The 13,827-nt window shown below is 36.6% G+C and overlaps 1 protein-coding gene across 1 annotated transcript; it reads right to left on the bottom strand.

Annotated features, from left to right (window-relative positions):
- Window positions 1-8,151: 8,151 nt before the first annotated feature.
- On the bottom strand, window positions 8,152-8,505 carry LOC119049389 (TIP41-like protein). The gene has a single exon (XM_037145369.2). It carries the CDS (start codon window positions 8,503-8,505, stop codon window positions 8,152-8,154), a length of 354 nt encoding a protein of 117 aa, XP_037001264.2.
- Window positions 8,506-13,827: the final 5,322 nt, after the last annotated feature.

Here is a 13,827-nt window from a genome sequence, read left to right as displayed (position 1 = left end):
ACATTCTTGTAGAAATGCTCAAGGTAAAATAGTTCTAAGGAAAATGCAATGTAAGAAACAATATTCACCACTCTCTATATGCCACTGCACCCTGAGGGAGATTTCGCATTTTCTAAGTGTGATAGAGACGTTGAACATGTCTTCAGTGAAAAGTTATTAATTTTGTTTGATCCAGGAAACATTTGGAGCCAATGTAGCTGCACTAGGGGCAGTATTTTGTGATGGTTACAGTGTGGTCTCAAGTCAGGCTGGGTTTGATGCCACGTTCCACTGTTTTTTAATTGAGGTAAAAATCACATAACATAAAATTAATCATTGAAAGTGAACATATCAGTGGAATTTAGTGCATTAGCAATGTATTCGCAACCTCTGTCAAGTTCTAAAACATTTCATCACTCCCCAAGGAGATCACTGCACCCCAATTCTCCATACCCCACCAACTGTACTGTGATAAATTGTGTGGACAGTCTACTTGCCCTCATTGAGACTCATCTCCTTGGTATTTCTGTAAAAACAGGAATGGCTTTTACCTTATATGCTTGTTGTAAGATTCCAATAAAATGATCTATAAAGTACACTTAGAACATTGTAAGTGTTAAAATATATGTTAAACCTATTGCACCTAAGGGAACAAATATTCAAGAAAGCACTCTCTAAGAAATGCAGAAAGAAGTCAACAACGAAACAAGAAAAGACTGAGAGAGGAGCCACAGACCTTGGGTTAGTTAGATGTTCATGAATCTTGCATAGTTCTGTAAGACTCACCACTAGCACCCATGTTTAGCTCTATCTTTCCATGTAAGGTTTGTGGTAAAGTGGTTTCAAGGTCAGAGAAGAGAGTGCTGAGAAAAGGAAAGAAGTTTCCAGGAATTCCTGATCTGAAAATAAGAGGAATATAGTAGTTTTATGAGTGGGGGATATGGGATACTTTTCTTCAATACATGATCAAAATAGATAAAACAGTTGTCAAGAGCTCTGATCATGGTCTAATTATATTCCATAGGTATTCATGATCGTGAGATTTTTAAAAATGTCATTGGCACTGAAGAGTAAATTGCAACACAACATGTAGAAATAAAATATAAAGTTAAATGTATGCATATATTTATACTTATCTATGTAACTACATGTAAACTTGCTTATAGGTATAATTTCTATAAACAGAACCAGTGAGTATATAGCTCTAGATGAATTTTCACCAGAATGAGAGAAGTAATTGCCACACTGTACTGGAACTTCAGGCATTTTTCATTTGCCTATTCTTTTCCATAATTTGTTAAAATGTTCCATAATTTCTATGACCATGCGCTATCTTACTAACAGAAACAAAGCAGTAAAGTTGTATATATTTAGTAATAGAGATACATTGCAACCACTTTGCTTTGATAATCACTCAAACACTTAAAAACCTATCAAAGTGTTGTGAACTTGAAGCAGGTTAGCTCGCCTCTAGGAGTCCACAGAAGAAAAAAATAATGAGTTTGTGGAGCCTCCTTTTCTCTATAGATACAAATTATTCTTGAACCTGGGTGACATACAGAAAACTGGAGCTATTAACTCCCACTTCCTCTCTTTTTTTAGTTTAATCTCCCCCAATTCTTCCCAATCTTTTTCCCCTAAATAGGATTAGACAATAAATTTCTAATTTGTTTGAAAACTTTATGAAAGATAACAGACTGTATGGATTTAAAGGCAAAGGAGAGTTTATCACCCTTTACTACACAGCAAAGTTTAATTCCCTGCTTGTGATTTTGTGCCATCTATACTTTTCTTCATTTGCCTCCTGAAACAAAGAATGTAAACTCTTGCAGTGGTTCTCCATCCTGCTCGTCTCCACAGGCATCCTCTGGAGACTTTATTTAACATAGGGATCATGGAACCCACCACAGAGTTTCTTATTGTTGAAGTCTAGGTTGAAATCTAGGAAACTGCAGTTTTCTACATTCCAGATCACACTGACACATTTTTTTTCCTCTCCATTTATTCAGTTACACTGACACATTTGATTCATGGATTCCAGTGGAATCCATGAGAAACACTGGAAGCTCAATAGCCCTCAGTGGGTAACCTGTTTGCAAGCCCATGTTTAAAAAAAACAAATTATTTCTTCCAATCATTTTCCTTTACAATCATCTGCAATTCTTTTTACTTCCTCTTCTTAAAAATGCATTTTGTGGTTCAGGCAGAACATGACAGCTTATCCATCTTATAATCACGTAGATCATCCCACAATGCAGAAATGACGGAACGATCCACTCATTCCATTTCTTGTAGAATGGGTATAGTCCAACTGCTCAGGACAAGTAGAAGAATCAAATCCTAATTGTAGATTTAATTAGTCTAATGTGATTTCACTGTTGCATATGTTGAATTATTATATGGTATATAGTCTACAATAGCACTGTAACAATATTTAATTCATATATTTAATTTAGTTTTTTTCTTGAAACTATCTCTGATGTTCTAACACACTTTCCTACAAACATCTCTGAGAAGCAGATAAGAACTGATGTTATTTATCATCATTTTTGGAGAGATTGAATCACTGAGCTATTAAGTAACTTGAAGAGGGTCACAGAGTCAGTGACTAAGTCAGAACAAACACTCCATCTTCTAGCTCCTCCATTAGTAATTTTCTCAGCAAATCCTGTTGCATATATCACTTCCTCTAAGAGTTTACAAGTCATTCAATTTTTCTGGGAGATTATTCATTATGGGGCATATGAGAATTTATACCCTCTGGAAGGTTGAACACTGAAAGCAGGAAATCATATTAAAGGTGGTCCTTTGCAAAAATGACTTTTTCATCCCTTGAATGTTCTTGTCACTATTCCCACCATTCATCCACTCATTCAGCCAATATCTGCTGAGCATTTTTAATATGTCTAGCACTGTGCTAATCAAATAGAATATTTGTCCTCTGTATAGTCTGATAAACAGATACACAGACAAGTGATATATAATAATTGGTATATTATAGATAGGTTTTAGGTGCAAAGTGACTTAGGGAAAAAAATCTCTGAGCCTATTTGAGGAATTTGGGAAGTCCCCTCATAAGTTAGCGAAGTCTCCTCATAAGTTAGGAAATTTGCAACAGATTTGGTAGTAAGGGCAAGATTTTACAGAGTTTGATGGTAAGGATAGGGGCATGAAAGGGGAGAACAGAGGAAAACCCTAAATATAATATAGTCCTATCCCATCCAAGATATAAATGGAGGTCTGTGAATTTCAAATTTAGAGACCTAATAAATACATCTGTAATTTTTGGTGGGCATTTGTCTGACATGATAACCCTCATTTTCTGAGCCTTGTCACCCTCCATGCAGAACAGTGAGGGGTATGGAGGATCATACCCCGATATGAGACCTTCAGCACAAGGAACTCACCACATTAGAGCCATCATTATTCTGGCAGCCATGTTCATGGAGAAAAACAAACCTCTCTTCATGATAAAATATATACAGGCTGTTCTAAATGGCAGGATTTCATTATTTTTTTTGGCCAAGTAATATACCATTGTATACATGTATTACAGCTTTTTTATCCCCCAGGTTACAGGTGGCAAACACAAGGCCTGCAGCCAAGTCCAGCCCTCCCCCTTGTTTTATCAGGCCTGGAACCTTGCTTCTACCCGGCAGCAGCTGCACAAGTCTGTTGATGGACACTTGGGCTGCTTCCATATCCTGGCTATTGTAAATAACACTGCAATGAATACAGGGGTGCATGTATTCTTTTGAATTAGTGTTTGGGGATTTTGGATATCTACTTAGAAGTGGAATTGCTGGGTCATAGGCAATTCTATTTTTAATTTTTTGAAGAATATTTTGACTGCTTTCCATAGTGGATTTGTACCAATCTGCATTCCCATCAACAGTGCGTGAAGGTGTGTGGACCTAGAGAACACTCTGCTAAATGAAATAAGTCACACAGAGAAAGAAAAATACCACATAATTTCATTTATATGTGAAACCTAAAGAACAAAGGAAATGACCAAACAAAATTAAGATAGAACAATGGGTACAGAAAGCAGACTGATGTTTGACAGAGAGGAAGGGAGGTGGGGGACTGGGTGAAAAAAGTGAAGGAATTAATAAATACAGATTGGACGTTACAGGTAGTCCCGGGGATGTACAGTGCAGCTTCGGGATTAGAGTCGTAATATTGTAATAACTATGTAGGGTGTCATGTGGGTGCTTGGATTATCAACTTTATAAAATATGTGATTGTCTAACCGCTATGCCGTATGCCTGAAACTAATACAAAATAATATGGAATGTAAACTGTAATTTTAAAGTAAAATTTAAATGTAAAAAAATGTAGACTAGTCAACCACAAAATAGAGCTAGTGCTTTTAAATAGTAAAACTACACAAAGGGAGCCCTCATTTCCTAGGCTGGCCCTGTCTGCTTCAGCCTGAAGGGCATTTCTGCAACCAAGTTAGAAGCCCTCAAAATATAATAGAACCACTGACAGACACTTAACTGTATGAGCTCTGGCGAGTAAGGCCATAATTCACTTCATAATACAAATTGATATGTTGTCCAGAGGGATGCCTGCATTGGTGTTATTGAGTGTCTTTTGAAAAGTTCTGGTTCTGGGCTATGGAGCCACGCTATGAAACTGAATGATTTTTTGGGGGGGGATTAGATTCAGAACTGGGCCACTCAATTACATACAGTACTGATACCCTTAGGGCAGGTAATGTGGAGATGTCCTATAAAGACTAGAGATATAAAATAATAACCCAAAGTGAAAAATGCAAACAGTGAAGCAGAGTTTATGGTACAGAAAGTCTAATATCTCTCCCTACAAGGTCTACTTAAAAGCTGAGCACAGCAGAGGTGAAAGAGGACAGACTGCTTTAACTTAAGTGGGGTTAGCTGTTACACAGGTTGTGAGTACACGCTGTATTTGCAAAATCATGTGGCAGGCCAAAGTTCAGCCATCCCAGTGATCTTAACGGTCAAAGCATCCTAAGTGCTTTATAATATAATGCAAATGATTTCAATCTGAGGTAGCCACATTTCCAAATACCATTTAGGGCTGTAATGACTTGTCCTAGAAAGGTCCTGCCAAGCCACATTTAATGGATCTTCTAAACAACGTAAAAAAATTCTCTAAATGTATTATAGAGCTTATAATTTTAGTGTAAAAATAATTGCCCTTCGTCCTCACTACTGTTCTGTTCCCCAAATGCAATTTTGAGCCTTCTTTATTGAAAATGTTATAACTTACTTTCTTCTCTGTGGATCTGAATTCCCACAATCTTGGTTTTAAATTAAGCTTCCCTAGGCAGTGTTAGGCTTCTGACAACTTATAAGTGCTCTGAAGAATTCTGAAAAAACACTCACAAAATCCTGAAAGGCACACTCCACTTACAATGTGAAGTTAGGAGACTTTCCCCCCAGTGTAAACTATCTAACCTTGAGTTTTTTATCAACTCGGTGTCCCTCAATGTGCTGATCTCCAAAATGAAGGTCTCAGAGTAGCTCTCATGTCTTTTACTGTTGGTCCATAGAACCATTTAAGGTGCTAATGAATTACTTAAATATGTAAGTCCACATTAAGCCTTATGGAAAAGCATAGCTGGCAAGATTTTCCTCTCCATTATTTGTGCTAATAGGGGCCAAAGTGGCATGGATTCTTTAAATTCACAGATAATCCCCAAACTTCTATTTAACTAAGGGTTCTAACCTCATTTCCTGCCAAACCATTTACAGGGGATTCAAACAATTAGCAAACACTGGCATGAGCTTTATCTTCTTAGTAATTTCATCCCTAATGCCGTGGCACCAGGATATTTTGATTTCTAAATTTTCAAAAATAGAAGTGAAGAGTAAATCAAGTATAGTGTTTGCATAATCTACCAACTGGTTTCAAAATATCCCACTACTGTTATGATTATTAATAATTTATTCAGGTCTCATATTTTTTTGTGAGGAGTGCAAATTTATTTATTTTTATTTTTTATCATTGTTCAAGTATAGTTATTAAGGGCTCGTATCTTATGGCACAGGTTTTACAAATCATTTTATTTAAACCTCATAATCACCTTGTTGGGTGGTGGTTTAGTCTCTTAGGGCTGCCATAACCATGTACCACAAACTGAGTGACCCAAACAGCACATTTGTTGTCTCCTGGTTATGGAGGCTAGATGTCTGAAATCAAGTGTAAGCAGTGTGCGTTCCCGCTGAGGGCTGTGGCCCGAAGTCACTTCCATGCCTCTTTCCTGGTTTCTTGTGTTCTGGGGGGAAGCTCTGGCCACCTCAACTTGCGGATGCGTCACTCTCATCTCCCCTTTATCTTCGCGTGGTGTTCTGTCTGTGTCTCTGTCTTTTCACGTAGTGTTCTTTCCATAAGAACACCACTCACACCAGATTAGCCACCCACTTCACTTCAATAAGACCTCATTGTAACTTGATTTTCTCTGTAAAAATACCCTGTTTCCAAATAAGTCCACACCCTGAGGCACAAGGACTTAGTTCTTCAAATACAATATATCCATATTCAGTGAGACACAATTCCATCCATAGCAGGTAGGCAGTTTTATTTTATGTATGAGTTAACTAAGGTTACAATGTCGAATTAATTTCCCAAGGTCACAGAACCAGCCAGTGGTGGAGCTGGGGTTCACATCTATACGTGATGACTTTATTTGTTATTTCTAAAATAATCTTGGTACTGGCAAAGAAAACAAGGTATATCATTCCCCTGGGACCAGGAATTCTGAAGATAGTCTTCAGTGGCGCAGAGAATTAAATAACACTGACAGCATCTAAGTTTCATGGATGGCACCAGAACTAAGTCTGCACTTGTCACAACTCCTCCTTAGCAGGTATCCAGGCTGGAGCAAGGATTAAAAAGCAAACACACACACATGCACACACACACACAAAGCCTGGATAATATATATTATGTTATATACATAATAACCCTGAGAAGTCTAATATTGGGGTGTCCTTGTAAAAAGATTCTTAAATGTTAAATATTTACTTAATGGGGAATTGGTGAACAGCACCTAGGAACATTTTTTTTTTGTTTTACTGTGTGGGTCTATATTTCATTCAGGTACTATGGCACAAGTGGGATAGTGAACCTTCTGTAGATATATGAAGAGCTGCATTGAAAGATCAAAATTAACTGGCATAGTATTTCCATTATTTCTTGATTATGCTTTAATGCAATAGTCTTCAACCTTTTTAGCACCAGAGACCAGTTTTGTGGAAGACAATTTTTCCCTGTACCTCAGTGGAGGGGTGGGAGGGTTTCAGGATGACTCAAGCTCATTGTATTTATTGCATACTTTATTTCTATTATTATTACATTGAATATATAATGAACTAGTTATACAGCTCACCATAATGCAGATTAGTAGGAGTCCTGAGCTTGTTTTCCTGCAACTAGATGGTTCCATCCGGTGGTGATGGGAGGCACTGACACCCAAAGTGTGTTGCTTATGTCCGGTCTAGTTTGTACTCTCATTTTGGTGGCTGTCACTGCAGAAAAAACCCTGCTTCACAAGGACAGGAGGTTGAAGATAGAAGCAGGCTTTTCAGTGCTCTTGCGGCAATATCAGGATATTCCACTTCGACTTTATTTTATTTATTTACTTATTTGCCTAAAACAATCATTTATTTTTTCCTTTAAAATTTTTCTGAAAATCTGTGTATACACAAGGCAATTAATTCTCATTATTAAAACACCTCCATCCACATAGCCAAGGTCTCCATCACATTCCATGGTGAGCATGTGGTACGCCACATTCTGTTCCACAGGTGCATTTTCTTGTGAGTCTGTGTGATTATGGTCAATTCTTTCTGGAAATATTAGCTTCTCACAAATGGCCTCCTTGATCAGCAAATACTGTGCTACTTCATTGGGCTCAGTAAAGAAGTAAGGCAGAACATGGGTTAAATTAGCAATTTTGCTATCTAGTGATGAATATTCTCATAACATGTCAGTCTTGTCTGACTCATGATAAAGTCTCATGTCATTCATCCTGATAAGCACTCCATCGATTCTCAAAAAACAAAACAACAAAAGTAGCAGCAGAACAAAGCTTGAGGGAATTACTCTAATTTTCACACTTACACTTGAAACGCCATGATTGTGAAGTTCATCCTTAAGCAGAAAAACTTGAAAAAACTTAATCTATTCTTTGTCTTTCAATTTCTCTGTATTTATATGATCTGTTGTAGGTACAGCCTTTAACTTGAGTGAATCTCCAAGTAATGGTCTCATATAATCTGCTGTATAGGTCCAATTGTGTGGTTTAATCACCTCCTTGGAGTGTTCATCCTTCCTCCTGCTTTCCTGCCATTCTTCTGCACAGGCTACTTTGAGCATTCCTTGGTAGTCGTTCACACATCTTAAAGCATCTGTAGCATTGAACTTGATTCCAAAGCCAGAACACAGCTGGATTCTTAAAACATCTCTGAACACCATTTCAAGGAGGGATGGTATATGCAATTCATCAGCTGACTTCTTCATGTCCACCAACTTCATGGTGTGGGTCTTGGTAGCTGTCAGCTTCCAGGGCCAGAAGGAGAAATCCCAGTGTCTGCTCTGGAAGCCATGGATCGTGATAGCCGAGGCGGGGCCTGTGTCCGCCACAGAGGCCGTGCAGTGTGCACCTGTTCCCCACCTCACTGAGGCCCAATCCCTGCCTTGACTTTAACCCACTCGCTTTCTTCTGTGCATCCTGGTTCCTAACTGGGGGACCACTGCTTTAATGTTTTTAAACATTTAGTGTTTGTGAAACTAACTGGATCCCCAAAAAGGTGGCGCTGCCTGAGAACCTTGGTTTAATATCTTACACTGAAATGGATCAGGCAGAAAGTTGAACCTTTGAACAAAGCAGATGGATTTCAGGAACTGCAGGAAGGGCTACCTGGATTTAGAGAATGGGGGATATAGGAAAGTTTCCATTGGTCCCTTGAGTCCCTGGACGTCTCAGGCTCCTCCAGCAAACAATCCGATATTCCAGTAGCTTATCAAATGGCATTTCACCTCAAAATATCCTGGCAGCGGCTGGAAATGTTTCACTTTTTTTAGGATTCCTCATCTTTTTCTGAGAACTTACTTGTTATTAAACTTATTTTTCAAATGCAAACGTCTGTGGGAAGTAAGGGGTACTAGCTCTCCACCTATTTAAAGTGAATCAGCTAATGTTCACCCTTTGCTCTAAAAAACACTGAGACTGGTTACAGTGAAACAAGTGGAAGTCTTGATGCAGGGTTGGGGAAAAGAAGGGATAAGTAGTTTAAGACTGTGTTTTCTCAGCAAGAGTAATTTATGGCATAGGCACCTTGGCTTGTGTGTGTCTGAGCCAGGGAATCTATTTTCCTTTATGTTGGTGCTAGAGGCTAGAAGTTTAATCTCTTTATTATTTCCAGTCATATTTTTGTTCGCTTTTTTAAATGTAGAAAAGCAAAAATAACGTCTTTTATTTTTTCTGAGTGTCATCATTATTCTATTTATGAGCATTTCAATAATAGATACATGGAGTATATAATTGTTAGAATACACTTAAACATCTAAATAATTATCGTCTTTGATTTTGCTCTGGGGAGCTGAATAAAGGAAGTTGACATAATAGCAAAAACTTTGCAATTTGTATCAATAATAGTTGGTAAACAAGGAGTAATGGTTATGTAAAACAGATTTGCATTAATCATACAAAAATTGATTTTTTATCATTGTTATCAATTAAAATACTCATTTCCAAAATCCCATACGTTTTTTGTAAAAGTCATTTCACACACATTTGTAAGTCTATGAGCAACCCTCATCATTCTTATGTTGGTAGTAAGAAAAGATTGCTGGTTAGTTGAAGTGATGTTAGCTAATACAAATTTAACTGAATTTAACTTCTTTCTCTCTCTCTCTTTTTTTTAATGAATGAGGGAGAATAGAGGGAAGAGGGATCACTTAACAGAATTGTTCGAATAAATATAGTCTAACTTTTGCCTTATGAGATTTCCAAATGTGCTCTTTTAATATAAATCCATTCCTTAGGCCGTCCTTCCTCAAAAAAAAAAAAGAATTTAGAACATACAGTCATGATTTATTAATAAAAAGGCACACTTCCTCCACTGACCATAGGGTGTATACATTCTCTAGACTGTATGGAGAATATTGTCTTATTATAGAGTCTTGAAAAGAATTAAGACTATTAAACAATGATTGAGATGATAATGCCAGCCCATGTTTTATTATGTTCACTGCTTTTAGGGTTTAAGGTTCAATAAATAATACCCTGTTCTCCCTGTACTTAGCTTGGAATCAATTCAGAATTAAGGACCAAGATAGACAAGTAGAGATTAAATAGCTGGTTTTATTTTAAAGATGATTAGAAAATGTGGTTTTAATGCTTAGGCAAATAGGATAAATACCCCACTGAGTTAAGGAAAGTTTCCAACTTAGTCATTTCCACATCACAACCACCAGTGGCTTAGCCCAAAAGGACCAAGTTGATCCCTCTAACCTTATCCCATGGCAACAGTAAACTTGACTGAGATATAGAGACCTACAGGCAAACGAGAGAGGCAAGAGCCCAAGGGGCTGAGCAAGACAAATTCTATCTCTTCTGCCAGAATTTGGGATCAGGAGAGTAGGGAAAAGGCCATGTGGGTTGCTGTAATGGACAATTACGCAAACAAGAGGCAAAAGGAAGATGATTCAACTCAACATTCTTCATCTAATGATTCTTTTTACCTGGGACTTCTTACATGAGCTGAATAGTCCCTTCTCAAACTATTATCAGCCATGCTATCAATTATAAATTAAAACATAAGCATACAGACAATATACTACCTTTGATATAAAAGTCTCAATATTAATAGTAGAATTCTTTCATTGTCAAATTCCTGGAGATTGACTAAAGTCCCTAATTAAAACACCTTTCTCTGTAAAACTCAAAGCAAATCAAAAGCCAAAATTGCTAACTAAAAGTCTGAAGAAATTCCACTCCAAACTCAAAGGTTTTTGCTCAGCCAGACTGCCAGTGTTAACTCCTCTTTTCCTGAGAAGTACTGTGACTTCAGTATGTGTCATTCACCGCAATTCACTTTAGTTCCTTCAGCATTTCAGAAGTACTCTCCCCAAGGAGGGAACCACCATTCTGCTTTTCTGGGTAGTTTTTAATTAGTTATGTATGTATCACTTGCAATATATTATGCCAATTTTTGAACTTCAAATAAATTGAGTTATGCTAGATATTATCATCTGTCTTTTTTCTTTTTTTAGTCCTGGTTTCGAATATGTGGCTGTAGTTTATAATACCATGTGCTATAATTTATCACTTCTATGGATCATTGCTCATTTTTTATTCTAGCTATTAAAAATAATTTTTCTTCATTAAAAATTGTTTTTAAAAAATACTTATGCAAATATTTAACAATGAGCACTGAAAAGCACTCATGCAAAAACTGAAGGAATCCTCTAGCATGGGATCTTTTTATTTTTATTTGTATTTATTTTTGGTATAATTTTTCTCTTATCACTTACCCCCCTTATGGTCCCTCCCTCTATGGTCCATGAGTCCTTTATGCTTTTTCCTGGATACTACCTCCCCTAGTCCCCCCACCCATAGATGTCATCTTGCTATCTATGAGTCTGTCTCTATTTTGCTTGTTAATTCATTTTGTTCATTGGATTCCACATATAATTGAAACCATATGGTATTCACATTTTTCTGACTGGCTCATTTTGATTAGCATAATGTTCTCCAAGTCCATCCATGCTGTTGCAAATGGTAGAATTCTCTTTTTTTTACAGCCAAGTAGTATTTTATTCTATAAATGTCTCATAGTTGCTTTATCCCCTCACCTACTGATGGGCACTTGGGCTGCTTCCATATCTTGGCAATTGTAAATAATGCTGCAGTGAACATAGTGGTACTTATGTTCTTTTGAATTAGTGCTTTGGCTTTCTTCACACATATTCCCAAAAGCAGGATCACTGGATCAAAAGGCACATCCATTTTTCATTTTTGGAGGTATCTCCATATTGCTTTCCACAGTGGCTGTACCAGTCTACATTCCACTGATAATACAAAAGGGTCCCCCTTTCTCCACATTCTTGTCAGCACTTGTTGTTGATTTATTGATAGGCATTCTGCCAGGTATGAGATGTTATCTTATTGCGGTTTTAATTTGCATTTTCTGATGCTTAGAAGCATTGAGTGTCTTTTCCTATGTCTATCAGGCATTTGTATGTTCTCTTTGGAGAAGTGTTTATTCAGGTCCTTTGCCCATTTTTTTCTAATTTATTGTTGTTGAGTTACAGTTTTTCCACCTCTTTCCCCATTGCTCACTTTTGATTAGATTTTTGTTTGTTGGTTGGTGTTGAGTTTTATAAGTTCTTTATAAATTTTGGATATGAACCCCTTATCAGATGTATTGGAGAATAGGTTCTTCCATTCCTTGGATTAGCTTTTTATTCTGTTGATGGATTTTTTTGCAAACACTTTATAACTTGATATAGTTCCATTTATTTAGTTCTTATTTTATTTCCCTTGCTTGAGGAAATATATCAGATAGAAATATTGCCATGAGCAATGTCTGAGATTTTACTGCCTGTTTTCTTCTAGAATTTTTATGATTTAGGGTTTAACATTTCAGTCTTTAATCCATTTTAAATTTATTTTTGTGTGTGGAGTAAGAAAGGTAGTCTAGTTTCATTTTTTTGTGCATATCTGTCCAATTTTCCCAACAGTATTTATTGAGTTAACTATCTTTAGCCCATTGTATATGCTTGCTCCCTCTGTCAAATATTAATTGACTATAAAGTTGTGGCTTTATTTCTGGGCTCTCTGTTCTCTTCCATTGATCTACATATCTGTATTTATGCCAGTACTATGTTGCTTTGATGACTGTGGTGTTATAGTATAGTTTGACATTAGGTAGCATGATTCCTCCAGCTTTGTTCTTCTTTCTCACAGTAGCTGTTGCTATGTGGGGCCTTTTGTGGTTCCATATAAATTTTTGAAATATTTATTCTAGTTCTGTGAAATATGTCATTAGAATCTTGATAGGAATTTCATTGAATCTCTAGATTGCTTTTGGTACCATGGACATTTTAATGATGTTAGTTCTTTCTATCAATAAATATGATGTATGTTTCCACTTATTTGCATTTTCTTCAATTCTTTTCTTTAATGTCTTATAATTTTCTAAGTACTGGTATTTTACATCCTGATTAACTATATTCCTAGGTAATTGTTTTACTCAATTGTGAACTGGATGGTTTTCTCATTTTTCCTTTCTAATAGTTCATTATTGGTGTATAAAAATGCAACTGATTTTTGGATATTTATTTAGTATCGTGCTACTTCACAAATTCATTTATCAGTTCTAGTAGTTTTGGGGGGCATATTCAGGGTTATCTATATGCAGTATAATGGCATCTGTAATTAATGACAATTTTACTTCTTCCTTTGCAGTTTGGATGTCTTTCATTTCCTCTCCTTGTCTGATTTCTGCAGCTAGGATTTATAGAACTATGTTGAATAAAATTAGTGAAAGCAAATATCCCTATCATGTTCCTGATCTTAAGGAAATGCTTTTAGTTTTTCCCCTTTGAGTATAATGTTGTGTGTGGATTTGTCATATATGACCTTCATTATGTTGAGTTTATATGGAACAACAAAGAATCAAACAGTCATAGCAATCTTGACAAAAAGAAGATAGTTGTAGGAGTCATGTTACCTGATATCAAACTATACTACTAGTCCACAGTAATCAAAGCAGCATGGTACTGGGATAAACACATATAGATCAATAAAACAGAAGAGAGAGCCAAAAATAAACCCACTCTTTTATGATA

The sequence above is a fragment of the Artibeus jamaicensis genome, unplaced genomic scaffold (assembly GCF_021234435.1).
Source record: "Artibeus jamaicensis isolate MK-2021 breed Jamaican fruit bat unplaced genomic scaffold, CSHL_Jam_final scaffold_1964, whole genome shotgun sequence".
NCBI lineage: Eukaryota > Metazoa > Chordata > Mammalia > Chiroptera > Phyllostomidae > Artibeus > Artibeus jamaicensis.
The sequence above is the reverse complement of the archived record's forward strand: the minus strand, read 5'-3'. Positions and strand labels throughout refer to the sequence as shown.

What these genes read in the sequence shown, in the direction of transcription:
- LOC119049389 (XM_037145369.2), bottom strand. Translation starts at nt 8,505, where the DNA reads ATGAAGTTGGTGGACATGAAGAAGTCAGCTGATGAATTGCATATACCA.